Source organism: Chiloscyllium plagiosum, chromosome 33, assembly GCF_004010195.1.
Source record: "Chiloscyllium plagiosum isolate BGI_BamShark_2017 chromosome 33, ASM401019v2, whole genome shotgun sequence".
In the NCBI taxonomy this organism is placed as follows: Eukaryota; Metazoa; Chordata; class Chondrichthyes; order Orectolobiformes; family Hemiscylliidae; genus Chiloscyllium; species Chiloscyllium plagiosum.
In genome coordinates this window covers 41,135,906-41,157,022 of record NC_057742.1, presented here as the reverse complement: position 1 = coordinate 41,157,022, position 21,117 = coordinate 41,135,906, and the positions used below count along the sequence as shown (strand labels likewise).

The following is a 21,117-nucleotide window of genomic DNA, read 5'->3' as shown; positions in this document are numbered from 1 at the left end:
CTTGCCCCACAATGGTAGTGTTGTCCCAGTCGAATTCATGTTGCTTGTCGTCTGCGTATGTGGCTACTAGGGATAGCTGATCGTGTCGTTTTGTGGCTAGTTGATGTTCGCGGATGCGGATCGTTAGCTGTCTTCCTGTTTGTCCTATGTAGTGTTTTGTGCAGTCCTTGCATGGGATTTTGTACACTACGTTAGTTTTGCTCATGCTGGGTATCGGGTCCTTCGTTTTGGTGAGTTGTTGTCTGGGAGTGGCTGTTGGTTTGTGTGCTGTTATAAGTCCTAGTGGTCGCAGTAGTCTGGCTGTCATTTCAGAGATGTTCATCAACAGATGCCTACGGGAGAGACAACAGAACGAGGACATGCCGCAACCCAAAGGACTAGCCACACTACCATATATCAAGAATATCTCAGAACTGACAGCCAGACTACTGCGACCACTAGGACTTATAACAGCACACAAACCAACAGCCACTCCCAGACAACAACTCACCAAAACGAAGGACCCGATACCCAGCATGAGCAAAACTAACATAGTGTACAAAATCCCATGCAAGGACTGCACAAAACACTATATAGGACAAACAGGAAGACAGCTAACAATCCGCATTCGCGAACATCAACTAGCCACAAAAAGACACGACCAGCTATCCCTAGTAGCCACATACGCAGACGACAAGCAACATGAATTTGACTGGGACAACACTACCATTATAGGGCAAGCGAAACAAAGAACAGCCAGGGAATTCCTAGAAGCATGGCACTCATCCACAAACTCCATCAACAAACACATCGACCTGGACCCAATATACCGGCCACTACAGCAGACAGCTGAAACTGACAACCGGAAGCGGCAGGGACAGGCCACTATAAATGCCGGAGGAAACACCACAGAAGCGCTTCACAGGAGGCTCCCAAGCACTGAGCTCGGCGAACAGAACCACAGCAAGCATATGGGTCCTTCAGTGTAAGTTCATCATGCAGTTTCTCCATGTTAGTACCTTCTTCACATGTAATAAGTCACATCTTCAAGGTCAAACTGTTATCCCAATTTTATGCTACATGCCCCATTCAGTGGAATCCCTTTGTTTTAATCATAAGAACATATTTAATAGAGACATACAAGATGATCAAAGGGTTAGAAAGGGGGGACAGTGAAAGTCTTTTTGCGAGGATGATGACATCTACTTGTACGAGGGGGCATAGCTGCAAATTGAGGGGTGATAGATTTGAGACAGATGTCAGAGGGATGTTCTTTGCTCAGAGTGTTAAGGGCCAGGAATGGCCTGCCTGCAAATGTAGTCAGCTCAGCCACATTAGGGGCATTTAATCAGTCCTTGCTGTTAGTTAGGCTACAGTTAGAGATTGTGTACATTTCTGGAATCCACATTATAGGAGGGATATGATAACACTGGAGAGGGTGCAGAGGAAATTTACCAGGATGTTGTCTGGGCTGGAGAGCTTCAGTTATGAAGGGAGATTGGACAGACTGGGATTGTTTACCTATGAGCAGAGGAGACTGGGAGACAATGTGATTAAGCTAATGAGGGGCATAGATAAGTTAGACAAACAAAACATTTTCCGTTGGTGGAGGGATCAATAACCACAGCATAGGGATTTAAGGGAAGGGGCAAAAGGTTTTGAGGAGATGTGAGGAAAATCTTTTTCACTCAGAGCGAGGTGGGAATCTGGAACTCGCTGCCTGTGTGGATGGTAAAGGCAGAAACTGTCATGACATTTAAGAAGTATGTAGATGTGCATTTGTGATACTTAGCCTTTATCCAAAATCCTGAAATCTGCAAAGCTCCAAAATCCGAAGGTTTTTTTGTGAAGCTTTTTTCTCATTAACAAGGTTGTTTGGCATGCAAACAGTTAACCCAACTCCATACCCACTCGATGCATGTCACTTAGGTGCGACATGGGTGGGTGTGGCCCAGCCCTGGGCAGGCCTCAGTTCTGTCTCAGGGCCCGGAGTAGTCACTGTGAGTCTGCTGTTAGATAAGATTTTTTAAAATTTCACCATCAAACTGTCACTTATTCTGAAATTCGAAAATTTCTGAATTCCGAAAATGAGCTGGTCCCAAGCATTTCAGATAAAGGATTGTGCACCTGTATTGTGCTGCTTTCCTTTATTAACAATTGTGTCAGCCAGATTTAAAATGGCAGGAAGTGCATTGTGACACATATCAGAAGACAATATCATTCCAATTGAAGCCACCAGGAATTGATTTAGCTTTGTGTGTTAAGTGAACTGTGTGCACCATAGGGTTGATTTTATCCACAGATCAATGTGCTTCCCTGTCCAGGCTCTCAAACACACACACACCCTGATATACATTTGTACCTGACACCCCAACCTGCCAACTCTGGCATATTGGGACAACCTGTGCTTGGTCCCAGGTTGTTTTTTTTCCCAATTCCTGTTAAATGGTGTGATTTTCCTGTCTCTACATTCTATCTTAGGTGGACCTTACATAATTAACATTCTACACAGTACTGGAAGAAATTTACCGTCCAGTACAATTTTCTCATAAAACCCTTAAAACAAGGCTCAGGCATTTCCCAATAAGCCACATTTGTTAACACATTTGATAAGGTGACACATCAATGGAATGTATTATGGGAAATAAAAGCTCATGGTATGGAGGGTAGACATAGAAATTAATAAAACGTCTCTGCTTCCTGTTCGCCAACCAATAGGAACAGGTGATAGATAGTTTTGAGAAGATTTGTAACTCAGGTTGAGGTTCTGGATGTAGGTTTGCTCGCTGAGCTGGAAGGTTCATTTCCAGATGTTTCGTCACCCTACTAGGTAACATCTTCAGTGGGCCACTGCTGAAAACTCGTGCTTTCTATTTATATGTTTGGATTTCTTTGGAGTGGTGATGTCATTTCCTGTAGTGAAGTTACTTCCTGTTCCTTTTCTCAGGGGGTGGTAGATGAGGTCTAACTCAATGGAGTTCTGGTTGGAATGCCATGCTTCTAGGAATTCTTGTGCATGTCTTTGTTTGGCTTGTCCTAGGATGGATGTGTTATCCCAGTTGAAGTGATGTCCTTCCTCATCCGTATGTGAGGATACTAGTGAGAGAGGGTCATGTTGTTTTGTGGCTAGTTGGTATTCATGTATCCTGGCGGCTAGTTTTCTGCCTGTTTGTCCAATGTAGTGTTTGTTAAAGTTATTGCACAGTATTTTGTAAATGACATTAGTTTTGTTTGTTGTCTGTGTAGGGTCTTTTAAGTTCATTAGCTGCTGTTTTAGTGTGTTGGTGGGCTACCATGATGCCAAGGGGTCCTAGGAGCATGGAATTCCAACCGGAACTCTATCAATAAACACATCGAGTTAGACCCCCATCTACCACCTCCTGAGAAAAGAAACAGGAAGTGATTTCACCACAGGAAATGACATCACCAACCCAAAGAAACTCAAACATATAAATAGAAAGCAGGAGTTATCAACAGTGCTTCATCTGAAGGCTCACTGAAGATGTTACCTAGTAGGGTGACGAAGCATCTGGAAATGAACCTTCAAGCTCAGTGAGCAAACCTACACCCAGGAACAGATGAGTCTATTTGAGACTGGCAATACGTCATGAGTGGTCAGTGCTGAGGTCCCAACTCTTTACAATTTATATCAATGATTTGGATAACGGGACTAAAGCTATGGTATGGTGACACAAAAGTAATTATAAATGTAAGTTATGAAGTGGACATAAGGAGCTGCAAAAGGATATAATTAGGTTACATGAGTGGATCAAAATCTAGCAAATGGAATACAATGTGGAAAACTGAAATTGTCCATTTTGGCAAGAAGCGTGAATAAGAGGTATATAATCTAAACTAAAGGGAATACATGACAAACGGGTGGGACCCTAATCAGCACAGGATCAGAGGGACCTGGGTGTGCATGTACACCAGTCCCTAAATGTACCAGGACAGGTTAATAAAGAGAGTTGCAGAGCTAAGATACAGAGAGATCTGTTTGGCCTCTTTCAGGAATTGCAGATGATTCGTATGCAGGAACAGCAAGTAATCAGGAAAGCTGATAAAATGTTATGGCATATTGCAATGGAAATTGAATGCAAGCTTTTCATAATTTATACAAATGAAATGAATGTAAACATTGGTTAGTAAGTTTGCAGATGACACCAAAATTGGAGATTAGTGGATAGTGAAGAAGACTACTTCAGAGTACAAAGGGATCTTAATACGATGGGCCAATGAGATGAGGAGTGGCAGATGGAGTTTAATTTAGATAAGTGAGAGGTGCTGCATTTGGAAAGGCAAATCAGGACAGGGCTTATACACCTAATAGTAAGGTCCTGGGGAGTGTTGCTGAACAGAGACCTTGGAGTGCAGGTTCCTAGTTCCTTGAAATTGGAGTCGCAGGTAGATAGGATAGTGAAGAAGGCGTTTGGAATGCTCACATTTATTGGTCAGTGCATTGAGTACAGGAGTTGGGAGGTCATGTTGCGGCTGTACAGGACATTGGTTAGGCCACTTTCGGTTTATTGCATGCAATTCTGGTCTCCCTGCTATAGGAAGTATGTTGTGAAACTTGAAAGGTTTCAGAAAGATTTACAAGAATGTAAAAAATCACACAACACTAGGTTATAGTCCAACAGGTTTAATTGGAAGCACACTAGCTTTCGGAGCATCACTTCTTCATCAGGTGGTAGTGGAGGGCTCAATCCTAACACAGAATTTATAGCAAACGTTTACAGTGTGATGTAACTGGAATTATACATTGAAGAATTGATTGTCTGTTAAGCTGTTCATCTGTTAGAATACAGTCATAGTTTCACTTCTTGCAGTGTAAATCACAAAATCTTTTTTTAAAAAGTTGCATTCTCGGGTTAGCTGTTAACAATGGGAGATAGCTAGCTAACCCCAGAATGCAACTTTTTAAAAAAAGGTTTTGTGATTTACACATGAAAGAAGTGAAACTATGACTGTATTCTAACAGATGAACGGCTTAACAGACAATCAATTTTTCAATGTATAATTCCAGTTACATCACACTGTAAATTTTTGCTATAAATTCTGTGTGTTAGGATTGAGCCCTCCACTATCACCTGATGAAGGAGCGATGCTCCGAAAGCTAGTGTGCTTCCAATTAAACCTGTTGGACTATAACCTGGTGTTGCGTGATTTTTAACTTTGTACACCCCAGTCCAACACCAACATCTCCAAAAACTACAAGAATGTTGCCAGGGTTAGAGGATTTGAGCTATAGGGAGAGGTTGAATAGGCTGGGGCTGTTTTCCCTGGAGTGTTAGAAGCTGAGGGATGACTTTATAGAGGTTTATAAAATCACAAGGGGCATGGATAGGGTAAATGGACAAGTTCTTTTCCCTGAGGTGGGGGAGTCCAGAACTAGAGGGCATAGGTTTAGGCTGAGAGGGGAAAGATTTAAAAGAGAACTAAGGGGCAGCGTTTTCATGCAGAGGGTGGTGCGTGTATGGAATGAGCTGCCAGAGGAGGTGGTGGAGGGTGGTACAATTACAACATTTAAAAGGCATTTGGATGGGTATATTAAGAGGAAGGGTTTAGGGGTATATGGGCCAAGTGCTGATAAATGGGACTAGATTGGGTTAGGATATTTGGTCAGCACAGATGAGTTGGACTGAAGGGTCTTTTTCCGTGCTTTACATCTCTATGACTCTACTGATTGTAAACCCAGGCTGCGAATTCGTTAATCTCATCTTGTATTTAGTCAAAATCTTGCTCAATGCAGCACAACAACAGGTACAGACTAGTACAAATGGAGGTGATGGGGTGGAGAAAGAAGGGAGCTGGAAAAAGCAGGTCAAGCAGCATCAGAGGAGAACAGGAGTCGACATCCTGATGAGAGGTTGTGACCTGAAGCTTTGACTCTCCTGCTCCTCTGATGCTGCTTGACCTGTTGTGCTTTTCCAGCACCACTGTCCTCACTATCTCCAAGAAATGGAGGTGGTGCATGTGTGCATTGTAATGTGAGCTCAGCACCAGCTTTGCAAATATGTCAACAATTCTGTTGACTGCATGAAGGAGACAGTGAAGTCCTACTGCGATTATGTCATCGTCATGAGTCTCTGAAAGCTTCATGATTGTGGTACGCAACAGATCATACAAACGTGTTGATACAGAGCATGGAAACGGAGTTCATTGTTCAGGCAACAGTTCTTGGCAATGCTATCTTTATTCTCTGTATGATTTGTTTCAAGCACAGGAAGTACCACCACTCACTACGTAATTTAAAACAATTGCAACAAATGCTTTTTCCCTTTGTCTTTTGCTTGCATTTCTGTGGGAATGTGCTGACGGAGTTCATGATTTTGGAAGGGATTGGCAAGTATATTAAGGAGTCCTTGGCTTGCACCTGGCACAAAACACAAAGTTGAACATTTCCTGCCCACGCTTGTTTTCAGAGTAACTGTGCTACATAAAACAGAGATAAGTTTGAATCAGGAACAGGCTATATGGTCATGATCTACATTCCCTGCCCTACCCCCCACAACCTTTCAGAACCTTGCTCTGCAAGACCTCTGTCTTACATTCAGATTCTGAATATTATATAAAACATTCAGACTTTGCTTCCATGACTTTGTGAGCAAGAATTCCAGGACTCACCATGTTCTGAGGGAAAATAATTCTCAGCTGCAGTCAGTGTCATAGATTCAAGGTTTGAAAGAATTTGCAACAACCTGTTGGATTGATATTTTTGAATCAATTTGTTCAGAGATGTTATTGCATGGCTCTGACGCATGTAGGACTTGATTCAGAGGTAGGAGCACTTGCCACTATGCCACAAGATTCCCCTTGAGCAATCTCAGGATGTTCCGTAGCACTTTGCAACCAGTTAAATACTGTGCGGATGCACATCTTTTTAATTGGTGAGAGGGCAGAAACTCCCAAGATGGGATATGTGCATCCTGATCCTCTACAAGCTTCTGGCGTATAGGTGGAAGGCATGAGGAGATGAGGCTGTGGATTAATTCTGAGATCTCCTTGTTAACCCCATGTAGGTTGGGAACATTAATGCCTGGAAGGTCACAGTGGTGTGGAGGTTGCAAGCAGTGATATGGAAGTTGTGTGTAGTAGTCACCTCCAATTGTATTGTCATTTGTCAATACTGCTTGGTTCCAAGAGATGACCCAGAATATTGATTGTCTCTCTTGACCTACTGAAGCTCATTGAAGTCCAAGTGTCTTGGCAGATGAGAGCTATTGGGGAGGATTGTGGAAGCCATTATTCAAGGGGCGCAGACATTTCAGTGGATTATGGGACTCATGGATTTGGATTTGGGGCTGGGAGGCTTGGGGTATGGTGAAATTTATAAGACTGGGAATCAAAATCAAAAAGTGTTCTACTATTGCTGATCCATGATGATCTCTACCTGTCAGTTCCGTCCTTGAACTTTTTCTGCAATTATTACTCCAATCAAAACAATGACAGTTTTCTTTCTGCCTTGAAGTTAATTCTCAGCAAATTTATGGCATTTTTCTATGAATTATATATTGAACAGGATGTCGCTATAAAGGTGATGTAAGAACGAGATGTCAATATTGTTATAAAATCATGAACAGTCTTGACAGGGTGACTGTTGACAGGAAATGTTCGAATGTATGCTGAGTCCAAAACTAGGGGACAATACTTGAACATTAAGGATCATCTTTTTAGGGCAGAGATGAGAAGACATTTTACTTTTCTGAGGGTTGTGTGCTTTGAAACTCTGCCGCATAAGGTGGTGAAGGCAGAGTGATTGAATATTTTTAAGGTAGAGCAAAATAGAATCTTGTTTTTTAAATTGGGACAAAATTCAGAAGTCTAAAGTGCAAAGAGACTCAGGAGTTCTGGTCCAGGGTTCCCTGAAGGTAAACTTGCAGATTGAGTCAGTAGTTAGGAAGGCAAATTAAATGTTGCCATGTATTTGGAGAAGACTTGAATATAAAGGCGGGGATGTACTTCTGAAGCTCAATAAGGCTCTAATTGGACCACATTTGGAGTGTTGTGCACAGTTTTGGGCCCCATATCTCAGGAAGGATGTACTGACCCTGAAGCGTGTTCAGAGGATGTTCATGAGAATGGTCCCAGGAATGAAAAGGAGAATGTATGAGGAACGTTTGAGGACTGTGGGTTTATACTCTGTGGAGTTTAGAAGGATGTGGGGGGATATAATTGAAAATTACAGAATATGGAACAGAAAATGTTTCCATTGGTAAGAGAGATAGGTCCGGAGGGCACAGCCTTTCAGTAAAGGGAAGACCTTTTTAGAACGGAGATAAAGGAGAAACATATTCAGTCAGAGAGTGGTGAATCTATGGAACTCATTGTCACAGAAGGCTGTGGAGGCCAGGTCATTGAATAGATTTAAGATGGAGATAGATAGGTTCTTGATTGTAAAGGGCAACAAGGATCATGGGGAGAAAGCTGGAGAATGGGGTTGAGAAAATCATCAGCCCTGATTGAATGGTGGAGCAGACTCAATGGGCTGAATGGCCTAACTTCTTGCTCCCGAGTCTTATGGTCATAGTAGAAGCTCATCAGGAAGGTTATATGAGAAGGTGGAATTCAAAAGAAACAGGTCAACCACAATCTTACAAAAGGCAAAGCAGTCTCAAGGGATAAAATGGCCAAGGACAGGGATGTAGGAGAGATACGGAGAAGGATGCTTTCAGAATTTTTGGCTGTGCATTGGGGGCACACCCAAAGTTGTATTTGTGCCATTCTGCCCCAAGTAGATCAGATCTCCTCCCACAAAGGCCATGAGCTTTACTGGGATCTGAACTGAAAACAGTCATCTGTAAGAAAATCAGTGTCAGAGCACTGGGAGGCATTCAAAGTGAAGGTACAGGAGATTTGAAAGGTTATGTTCCCAGAAAGAAAACAGTTGGGAATCCCAAGTTTGTAACAGAAGTTAATAATTTATTATTAATATTGTAACTTTAGAATAGCATGGTTAAACAACAATTAAGGTCTATGATTCAAACTCACGCCTCCTTGACCAGAACCCACCACTTCTTACAGAGTGTGTTTTATTTTATATCAGAACAATCAGACTGACAAGTGCGGTGAAGACCAAAGCAAAAAGAGAGCCAAGCACAGCAGCATTGCCCAGCAGTGCTCTGCTTCAGAACCGCACTCAGAACTGGTTCCATCTGTCCCCCTCTCTTTTACTATCCTTCTCTGTGATTGGCAGATCAGTATCAACCTGCCCTTGATTGACCAATTCCACATCCAAGCAATTGCCAGTCCTGATCCGAGAACATCTTCAGTACTAAAACATCCACTGTGTTCTTCAGGTGATGACTAACCTACATGCTGGCTCACTTAAACATCACTTTGATTGCTGTCTCTTCACTTCACAGTACCAAACCAAAAATGAGAAAAACTAAAAATAGAGGTCTCAACAGAAGTGATCTTACTGAAAGGTACAATTTGCGAAAGACTTTCATTTTACACAGTTTTATACAGGCATCAATATTGATTGTGCAGAGTGTTAGAGAGTTTTCCATGGCTTTGGAAATAGTCCAGCCTTCTGGCAATTCCATGAGGATGCAACTTGTCCTGGATGATTTTTCAGATGTTTGTCCGGTGCTAATCTCTCTTGTCCATTTTTTCAGTCTCGGTGATGGATATCTGGGACATCCAAGAGGGCCATCGCTCAGAGGTGATGAAGAAACATGGCAGCAGCTTCTCAGAGAAACGGTGCTTCACCATCACGTTCACTGGCAATCGTACTGACCTGGACCTGGTGGCTGACTCGGAGGAAGAAGGAAGGAGATGGGTTCAAGGCTTTAAGAAGCTGAGAAAAAAAGCAGAAACCATGAGCCAACGAGAGAAAATTCACCAATATCCTTTCTAAACTGTGCTCTGTGGTCAGGTAAGCAATGGGTCCTTTAACAAGCCCACATTGCTGAAAGACCATGAGCAATGATCATCTGAATTCCCTAAATACAGTATATTGCCAGAAATGGAAATTGGAAGATCTTTTCAGAAGAAAGTCATGTTTAGACAGGATAGCATAGTCTTTTGTGGCACTGTGTGTGTCTGTGAGAAAGTGTGTGTGTTTGTTTGTTTGTGTGTGTGTCTGTGTGTATATGTATACATGTGTGTGACTCTCTGTGTGTCTGTATGCGTCTGTGTGTGTGAAAGAGAGAGTTCGTGTGTGTGTGTGTTTTTGCAAAAGAGACCACTCCCAGAATTGTCAGGGAACCAGTGCGAGGGCGGAATTGAAGGAAATCAGTATTAGTAAGATAATGGCATTGAGGAAATTAACAGATAAAAGCTGACAAATCTCCAAGGTCTGTAATCTATATCCCAGACTATTAAAGGGAGTGTCCATGGGAATATTTAGTGGTCATCTTACAGAATTCTATAGAATCTGGAGCAAATCTTACAGGTTGGAGGGTAGCAAATGTAATTCTACTTTTTTTTAAGAAAAGAGTGAGACAAAGCAAAATTACAGACCAGTTAGCCCCACATCATTAGTGGGAAACTGCTGGTGTCTATTAAAGTAGATGTGATTGCAGGACATGTAGAAAGCATTAATCGGATTGGACTAAGAGATCGGTTTTCTGAAAGATAAACCATGCCTAACAAATATGAAGAAGACAAGACCTCGGGATCGAGTAGGCAATTCAGCCTCTTGGATCTGCTGCAGCATTTGATGTGAACATGGCTGATCGCCTCAACTCCACTTTCCTGCCCACTCCTCCCAGCCCTGAAAGCTGTTACTAATTAAAAATCTATCTCTATCCTCCTTAAATTTACTCGCTGTCACAGAGTCCACCGCACTCTGGGGTGTGCATTCCAGATTTATGACCCTTAGAGGGAAGTAATTTATTTGTGTCTGGTTTAAATTCTGCCACCACTTATCCAAAAGCTATGACCTCTCATTCTAGATTGTTCCACATGAGTAAACACTCTTTCTGTGTCTGCTTTCACATGACACCAGGTTATAGTCCAACAGTCTTATTTGAAATCACAAGCCTTTGGGACACTGCGCTTTCATCAGGTGAATTACATCTTCCTCACTTCACCTGAAGAAGGGGCAGCATTCCAAAAGCCTGTGATAAACCTGTTGGACTGTAACCTGGTGTCATGAGACTTATGACTTTCTCCACCCCAGTCCAACACCAGCATCTCCACATTATGTCTTCTATGTCAATCCACTATAGCAGCTTGTGTACAGGTCATTCTGCGATAACGCACGTTTCATCAACACAAATTGAATATAATGCAATTGACAAATTGTGGACGTTATTTGGATAATATGAACTTTCTACTGAACAGGTGTAGTGATTTTCTATTATTGATCTTCTACAGCGTGATTTTCTATAGCAGAAGATTGCAAAGGAACACTACTATTGTGTTATAACAGAACACCCTGTACCTCAATTAGATCTCCTCTCATTAGACTCTTGCAACATGGAAACAGATCCTTCAGTCTTATTCATCCACACGGACCACGTTTCCAAACTAAACTAGACCCACTTGCCTGCATTTAGGCCCTTTCCCTCCAAACCTTTCTTATTCATGTACTGCCCTAAGATCTTTTAAATGTCATCACTGTACCTGCACCTATCACTTAATCTGGGAGTTCATTCCACATACAAACCACCCTGTGTGTGAAATACGTGCTCTTTGGGTCCCTTTTTAAATCTTTATCCTTTAAAACCAGTACGCCTAACATTATAGACAAGTAAGCCTAACATCTGTGGTGGGTATGTTACTTCAGAAGATTCTGAGAGATAAGATATATATGTATTTGGAAAGACAGGGTTTGATTAGGCGTAGTCAGCATGGCTTTGAGTATGGGAGATAATGCCCCACAAAATTTGTTGAAGTGACCAGGAAGATTGACGAGGGCGGGATTTCAGTCAGGCCTTTGATGGGAGGCTACTCTGGAAGGTTAGATCGCATGGAATCCAGTGAGAGCTGGCAAATTGGATACACAATTGGCTTTATGGTAGGAAGTAGAGGGTAATAGTGGAAGGAGTGGAGGTCTGGAGGTCTGTGACTAGTGGAGTGCCTCAGGGGTCAGTGTTGGGCCCGTTGCTGTTTGTTAACTATATCAATGATTTGGATGAGAATGTACAAGGCATGATTAGTAAGTTTGCAGATGACACTGAAATAGGCAGTGTCATGGACAGTGAGGAAAATTATCAGAAATTGCAGGAGGACCTTGATCAGCTGGGGAAGTGGGCCGTGAAATAGCAAATAGAGTTCAATAAGTGTGAGGTCTTGCAACTTGGAAAATCAAGTCAAATTAGGAGTTTCATGGTGAATGGTCGGGCCTTAAGGAGTGTAGTGGAACAGAGGGATCTTGGAGTTCAGGTACTTGGTTCTCTGAAAGTGGAGTCCCAGGTAGACAGGGCAGTGTAGAAGGCTTTTGGCACACTGGCCTTCGTCAGTCAGGGCAGTGAGCATAGAAGTTGGGAAGTTATGTTGTAGTTCTGCAGGACATTAGTGAGGCCACACTTGGAGTATTGTGTTCAGTTTTGATCACCTTGCTGTAGAAAGGATGTTATTAAACTGGAAAGAGTGCAGAAGAAATTTACAAGAATGCTACCAGGTCTCAAGGGTCTGAGTTATAAACAGAGTTTGGACAAGCTGGGACTATTTTCTTTAGAGTGTAGCAGACCGAGGGGGGATCTTATAGAAGTGTATAAGATCATGAGAGGCATGGATGGGGTGAATGCACTCAGTCTTTTTCTCAGGGTTAGGCAATTACGGACTACAGGGCATCACTTTAAGGTTAGAGGGGAAAGAATAGAAGAGAACCTGAGGGGCAACTTCTTTTACACAGCGTGGTATGATATGGAATGAGCTGCCAGTGGAAGTGGCTGAGGTGGGTACATTAACAACATTTAAAAAACATTTGGACAAATACATGGATAGGAAAGGTTGAGAAGGATATGGGCCAAGTGCAGGGAGATGGGGTCAGCGTGGATGGACGTTTTGGTCGGCATGGACCAGTTTGAGCCAAAGGGCCTGTCTCCATGCTGTAGGACTCTATGACTCAATAACCTTCCCCCGCCCCCCCCCAAGTTTTGAATTCCCCCACCCTGGAGAAAAGTCCCATGCTATTCATCTTATTTATGCTTCTCATGATTTTATAAACCTCTTCCCCATTTACATGCTTTATTTCTTTAGTGATAAATAACAAAATTCCATTCACGAGGCCTATGAGGAATCACTAATTAATCTCCCTGTGGAGCTCTATGAGGATGGGTTTGCTGGGTAACAGGCAATGACCCTTCATAAAGCAGACCCTGAAGCTAGGTGATGGCCCCGTGGTCTTGTCAGTGGTTTATTAATCCAGTGACCCAGATAAGATTCTGAAAACCCAGGCTCGAATCCTGCGAAAGCAGGTGGTGGAATTTGAATCCAATAAAAGTTTGGAGTTGAGTCCAATTATGACCATGAAAGGATTGTTGGAAAAACCGAATCTAATTCACTAGTGCCCTTGTCCCTTCCCGTTCTCGTGACTTCTCCCTCACTTTCGATGGTTTGCATTGCCTTTAACAGGCTTTGCATATAAATATCCAGTTGGCTCCTCAGGTGATTTACTGGGGGTGGGTCATAGAATCTTTGGACCCAACAGCATGAAAGCAGACCACTCAGCCAATCAAATAGTTAAAAGCAAAAAAGAAAATGTCGTGGTGGTTTGGTGATGATGAAGAACGCTTCTGGGAATAACAAAAAAAAACAGACCCTTGAATGGGTGTGTGGAACTGTCTGTCCTGGGCTGGGACTAGGTTATTACACAATGTGTTGTGGCTTTGTTTTGGTGTTCAGTAATAAATGATACTTTCCACAGGACATAGAACAGTACAGCACAGAAACGGGCCCTTCAGCCCACGATGTTGTGCCGAACAATATGCCAAATGAAACAAATCCCTTCCGCCTGCCCTTGGTCCATATCCCTCCACCCCTTTCATATTGGTGAGCTTATCTAAAAGCCCCTTAAATGCCCCATTGTATCTGCCTCCACTACCATCCCTGGCAGTGTGTTTTCGATTCCTACCACTCTCTGTATAAAACACCTTCCCCTCACATCTCCTTTGAACTTTCCCCTCTCACCTTAAATGCATGCCCCCTAGTATTAACTCTGGGAAAAAGATTCTGACCATCAACCCTATCTATGCATCACATAACTTAATAGATTTCTATCAAGTCTCCTCTCAGCCTCCGCCACTTAAGAGAAAACAACCCAAAGTTTTCCATCCTCTCCGTATAGCTCATACCCTCTAATCCAGGCAGCATCCTGGTTAACCTCTTCTGCAAAGCCTCCACATCCTTCCTGTAATGTGGCCTAACCAAAGTCTTATAAAGCTGCAACATGACATCCTGACTCTTGTACTCAACTCCCTGACCAATAAAGACAAGCATGCCATACACTTTCTTTACCACCCTGTCTATATTCGTGGCCACTTTCAGGGAGCTATGGACTTAGAATCATAGAATATTACAGCGTGGAAACAGCCCTTCAGCTCAAACTGGTCCATGCTGATCATGGTGCTCACACAGTTAGTTCCAATTGCGCACGTTTGGTCCATATCTAAACCCTTCCCATCCATATCCCTATCCAAATTTTTTTTTAAATGTTGCTGTTGTACCCTGCGTCAACCACTTTCTCTGGCAGCCCATTCCATATATGCACCACTCTCTGGGTGAAGAGGTTGCCCCTCAGGTCCTTCTTAAATCTTTCCCTTCTCACCTTAAACCCATGCCCTCTAGTTTTCAATTCTCCATCCGTGGGAAAAAAACTACATGCATTCATCCTGTCTATACCCCTCATGATTTTATACACTTCAATAAGGTCACCCCTCACTCTCCTATGTTCTGAGGAATAAAGTCCTATCCTGGCCAATCTCTCCCTATAACTCAGGCCTACTCGTGCTGGCAACGTCGTCGTAAATCTTCTTTGCATTCTTTCCAGTTTAACTGTGTCTTTCCTATAACAGAGTGACCAAAACTGTACACAATACTCCAAGTGCGGCCTACCCAATGACTTAAACAGCTGTAACATAATGTTCCAACTCCTACACTCAGTGCCTCAGCTGATGAAGGCCAGCATGCTCAATGCCTTCTTCACCACCCTGTCAACCTGTGACGCTTTCAACGAACTATGTATTGTGCTCCTAAGTCCTTCTGTTCCACAACACTCCTCAGGACCTTACCATGTACTGTAGAAGTCCTGCCTTGGTTTGACTTTCCAAAGTGTAACACCTCACACTTATCTGTATTGAATTACATTTGCTCATCCTCAGCCCACCTGATCAAGATCCCTCAGTAATTTTGGATAGCCTTCCTCACTATCAATGATACCTCCTAATTTTATATAATCTGCAAATTTACTAATTATGCCTTGTACGTTCACATCCAGATCATTTCTGTAAATAACAAATATAAAAGGTCCCAGCACTGACCCCTGTGTCATGCCACAGGCCGAGAAACAACCTTCAACCATCACCATCAACCATCTGCTTCCTACCATCGAGCCAAGATCTTGAAGCCCAAGATCCCTCTGTACATCAGTGCTGTTCAGGGCATGCCATTAACTGTAAACATTTCTCTAACATTTGATCTCCCAAAGTGCAGCACCTCACACTTACCTGGATTAAACTCCATTTGCCATTTCTCCATCTATATCTGCAACTGACCTATATCCCACCGTATCCTTTGACAACTACACTATCCATCCAGTCTTTGCATTGTCTGCAAACTTACTAACCCAGCCATCTACATTTTCATCCAAGTCATTTATGTATATTACAAATAGCAGAGGTCCCAATACGGATCCCTGCGGAACACCACTAGTCATGGACCTCCAGCCTGAAAAACCAGCGTTCCACCACTACCTTCTATGAGCAAGCCAATTCTGAACCCGCACGGCTAAGTCACCGTGGATCCCATACATCTTAATCTTTTGATGGGGGCCTACCATGAGACACCTTGTTGAAAGCCTTACTAACATCTATGTAAACATTCCCTCCTCCACCCTCATCAATCACCTTTGTCACCTCCTCGAAAAATTCAATCAAGTTATGATACGGAGATGCCGGTGTTGGACTGGGATGGTCAAAGTTAAAGATCACACAACACCAGGTTTTAGTCCAACAGATTTATTTGGAGGCACTAGCATTCAGAGCGCTGCTCCTTTGTTAGATAGCTACCTGAGCAGCACTCTGAAAACTTGTATTTCCAAATAAACCTGTTAAGTTATAACCTGGTGTTGTGTGTTTTTTTAACTCAATCAAGTTAATAAGACATGACCTGCCCTGCGCAAAGACATGCTGACTGTCCCTAATTCGGCCATGCTTTTCCAAATGTGTATAAATTCAATCCCTAAGTATTCTGTCCAATAGCTTCCCAACCACTGATGTGAGACTCACTGGTCTATGGTTTCCTGCATTATCCCTATTTCCCTTCCTGAACAGAGGAACACCATTAGCTACTCGCCAGTCCTCTGGGACTTCTCCGGTATCTGGCGAGGATACTAAAGATCTTGGTCAAGGGCTCAGTCTTACCTCTTGCAATAACTTGGGGTAGATACCATTGGGCCCTTGGGACTTACCACCTTAATATTATTCAAGAGACCCAACACCACTTTCTTCTTGATCTGAAAATGCCCTAGCATATTAGCATACTCCACACAAATCTCACTATCCTCCATATACTTCTCTGGGTGAATACTGATGCAAAGTATTCATTCAGGATCTCACCCACATCCTCTGCCTCCCTCCTTCATCCTTGAGTGGCTCTACCTTCTCCATGGTCATCCTCTTGTTTTTAATGTATTGATAGATTGCCTTGGGAATCTCTTCACTGACTTTTCAGTCAGGCTTTCTGAGATATTACATCTTCCTTAAAACTTGCTGTACCTACTAGACTTTTTGAAGCTGTAACTAGTAGAGTAGATGAGGGAGAACCAATGGATGTGGTAAATGTGGATATTCAGAAGTCTTCAGATGATGCCCCTCAGAAGAGTTTATTGGACAAAATTAAAGCATGTAGGATATATTGGCATGGATCAAAATTGGTAGAGACACAGGATAGAGTGGGAAGAAATTGATCTTTTTCCGAGTGGCAGACAGTGATTTGTGGTATCCTGCAAGGACCAATGCTTGGGACCCATATATAATCCCATACATTAAATGGCCTGGGTGAGGGAACCAAATCCAACTATTTACAAAAGAGGGTATGCAGCAGAGATTCACTGGGCTGATACTGTTCCGGGAGGAGAGATTGGATTGACTGGGCCTGTATTTAGAAGGGTGAGAGGGGATCTGATTGAAACATATAAAATTCGAATAGCACTGAACAGACTGGATGTAGGGAGGATATCTTCTCTGGTATGGGAGTCTACATCCAGGGGCCAGAGTCTCAAGAAATGGGGTAGACCATTTCGGACTGAGATGAGAAAAGATTTCTTCATCTGAAGAGTAGTGAACCTGTTGAATTTTCGACTTCAGAAGGCTGTGCGGGCCAAGCCACTGAACATAGATATGTTTTCAGATTTTAAAGGCATTAAGGAAAATGCTGAGAATGTAGGAATATAGCATTGAGGTGGTCATGGTGATATGGAATGGTAGAGCAAGTCTGATTGGCTGAATAGCCTGGTCCCGCTCCTTGTTTCTGTGTTTTGTGTTTGTGTGTGCAAGTGCAGCGTGTGTCCAGGTCTCAGTCTCTCTCTCTCTCTCTCTCTCTCTCTTCCCCACCATGTATCACTATCTATTTGTGTCTCTGTCTGTGCCTCTCTTGCACTATCTCTCTCGCTTTCTTTCTCTCTCTCCCCCTACCCCCTTGCTTTCTGTCTCTCCTGCTTTCTCTCGTCCCTGTCTGTTCTCACCCTCTCTTGCTGATCTCTATGTGTGTATGTCTCTCCTTCCTGTCCCCCACCATCCTCACACCCTCCCAGCCACAACCCCACAATTGCCATCTCTGTCTGCCTCTCTCATGCTGTCCATCTCTCCCTCTCATTTTTGAGTGATCTCCTTGACATGAATCTATCTGGATCCATGAATACCTCCGGAAGGCTGACAAAAACAAGGACAACAAAATGAGTTTCAAAGAGATTAAGAACCTGCTGAAGATGATCAACATTGAGGCTGATGATGAATATGCTTACCAGCTCTTCAAGGTAGGGAGCTGTGTGACTGCGTGGAGAGACTGACTGATTATGCAAGTCACTTCTATCATGTCTGCAGGGTTTGCTCTGCAATTTGCTCTTTGAAGCTGATTGTTTTCACAGACTGAGCCGAGTAAAAATTACCATGCAGGTTGCAGCTAGTGATTGGGACACAGATGGTTTCCTTGGTCTTTATCGTGAGCTGTATTAAAGGTTTTCATCTTGCACTCATCAGGACAATTCACAAAAGTCCCAAATTACGGAAAAAAAGCCCAACACTCACACTGTATGAGAGGAGAATGTTGACTGGTTGGCAAGTGGACCTTCACAGAGGTTGTCCCAAAGAACAAAGAAGAACAAAGAAACTTTACAGCCCAGCAACAGGCCCTTTGGCCCTCCAAGCCTGAGCCGATCCAAATCCTCTGTCTAAACCTGTCGACCAATTCCTAAGCATTTGTATCCCTCTTCTCACCACCTACTCATGCATCTGTCCAGATGCATCTTAAATGAATCTACCGTGCCTGCCTCTACTACCTCTGCTGGCAACGCGTTCCAGGCACCTACCAACCTCTGTGTAAAGTACTTGCCACGTGTATCCCTCTCACCTTGAAAGCGTGACCTCTCGTTATTGATTCCTTCACCCTGGGAAAAAGCTTGTCTCTATCCACCCTGTCTATACCCTTCATGATTTTGTAGACCTCAATCAGGTCCTCCCTCAATCTCCTTCTTTCTAATGAAAACAAACCTAATCTATTCAACCTCTCTTCATAGCTAGTATCTTCCATACCAGGCAGCATCTTCGTAAACCTTCTCTGCACCCTCTCCAAAGCGTCCACATCCTTTTGATAATGTGGCAACCAGAACTGGGGACACAGTATTCTAAATGCGGCTGAACCAATGTTGTATAGACCTGCCAGCACTTATACTCAATAGCCTGTCCGATGAAGGCATGCCTTCCTGACCACTGTATCCACCTGTGCAGCATCCTTCAGGGTACAATGGACCTGCACTCCCAGATCGCTCTGCTCATCAACATTTCCCAAGGCTCTTCCATTTACCATATAATTCACTCTAGAATTAAACTTCCCAAAATGCATCACCTCACATTTGCCTGGATTGAACTCCATCAACCACTTCTCCGCCCAACTCTCCAGTCTATCTATATCCTCCTGTATTCTTTGACAGTCCCTTATGCTTTCTGCTACTCCACCAGTCTTCGTGTCATCTGCAAACTTGCTGATCATACCAACAGTGCCCTCTTCTAGATCATTTATGTACATCACAAACAACAGTGGTCCCAGCAGTGACCCCTGTGGAACATACTGGTCACCTTTCTCCATTTCGAGAAACTCCCTTCAACTACTACTCTCTGTCTCCTGTTGCTCAACCAATTCTTTATCCACCGAGCTAGAACACCCTGCACACCATGTGACTTCACTTTCTCTATTAGGGGAACCTTATCAAATGCCTTACTAAAGTCCATGTTTATGACATCAACAGCCCTTCCTTCATCCATCAACTTGATCACTTCCTCGAAGAAATCTATTAAGTTGGTAAGGCACCATCTCCCCCGCACAAAACCATGTTGCTTATCGCTGATAAGCCCATTCTTTTCCAAATATAAATACATTTTATCCCTCAGTACCTTCTTTATCAACTTCCTCACCACTGATGTCAGGCTTACTGGTCTGTAGTTATCCGTAATATCCCTACTACCCTTCTTGTACAGGGGGACAACATGAGCAACCCTCCAGTCCTCCGACACCTCACCTGTATTTAAGGATGCTACAAAGATATCTGTCAGGGCCCCAGCTATTTCCTCTCTCACCTCCCTCAGCAACCTGGGATAGATCCCATCCGGTCCTGGGGATTTGTCCACCTTAATATCCTCCAGCCTACCCAACACATCTTCTATGGAGAATCGCCCAACTCGATGATGGCTGACAATTCACTGCAAAGTTTGGTTTAAATTTTAAAACAAGCAAATTTAAAGTCAACTTAAAACAAACAGAGTGCATATGTATTTTATCTATCTGCAAAGAACACAGTAATACAAAGTATTAATATATGGAGCTTCAAGTCATTTTGAGACCCAGTTCACAATACTAAATTGGTTTTTAAGCATGAATCTAATCCTGGTTCTAAAGTTTTTCTGGAAGGACAACATCTCATCCTCTGCTTGGGAATCTTCATGGACTTTAGAATTCAGGATCAGTTTCAATAATTTCAGAGCATGGATGCCTTCTTCTGTGTTTTTTACTCGCCTCCGTATCCCGGGTCCTGTCATAACATGGGTTGCTTTCAGCAGAGCTAACCAACTCTCACCCACTCAGAATCCCACCCACCTCTCCCTTGACAGTGGCTTGACAGCAGCATCCCGTTGGTGTTGACCACCACTCACGTTGCTACTGCATGGGTAGCAGCATTCAACAGCGAGTTTCACTGGAGCTCAAGTCGTTCTGGACGCTTTTTAAGAGTGAAAGGTGATGGGCATATGCAATGCATAGCAGGAACCTATTCCATCAGGGTTTAAAATCTCCAGTTTTAAAGAGGTGAGAGAACATTGAGTTGTTGAAATAACTCATCTAACAGAGGCATAGAACAGAGAACATAGAACAATACAGCACAGAACAGGCCCTTCGGCCCACAATGTTGTGCCGAACATTTGTCCTAGCTTAAGCACCCATCCATGTACCTATCCAATTGTCGCTTAAAGGTCACCAATGATTCTGACTCTGCCACTCCCACAGGCAGCACATTCCATGCCCCCACCACTCTCTGGGTAAAGAACCCACCCCTGACATCTCCCCTATACCTTCCACCCTTCACCTTAAATTTATGTCCCCTTGTAACACTCTGTTGTACCCGGGGAAAAAGTTTCTGACTGTCTACTCTACCTATTCCTCTGATCATCTTATAAAGCTCTATCAAGTCACCCCTCATCCTTCGCCGTTCCAACGAGAAAAGGCCGAGAACTCTCAACCTACCCTCGTACGACTTCC

General features: G+C 43.2%; 1 protein-coding gene across 1 annotated transcript in view; it reads left to right on the top strand.

The window, feature by feature from the left end:
* LOC122540038 (1-phosphatidylinositol 4,5-bisphosphate phosphodiesterase delta-3-like) overlaps positions 1-21,117 on the top strand; it is a 166,300-nt gene that overhangs the window by 61,412 nt on the left and 83,771 nt on the right. The window contains exons 3-4 of the mRNA XM_043675361.1: positions 9,600-9,828; positions 17,998-18,127. Coding sequence (XP_043531296.1) covers positions 9,600-9,828; positions 17,998-18,127 — 359 coding nt within the window. The remainder of the gene's footprint in view (positions 1-9,599; positions 9,829-17,997; positions 18,128-21,117) is intronic.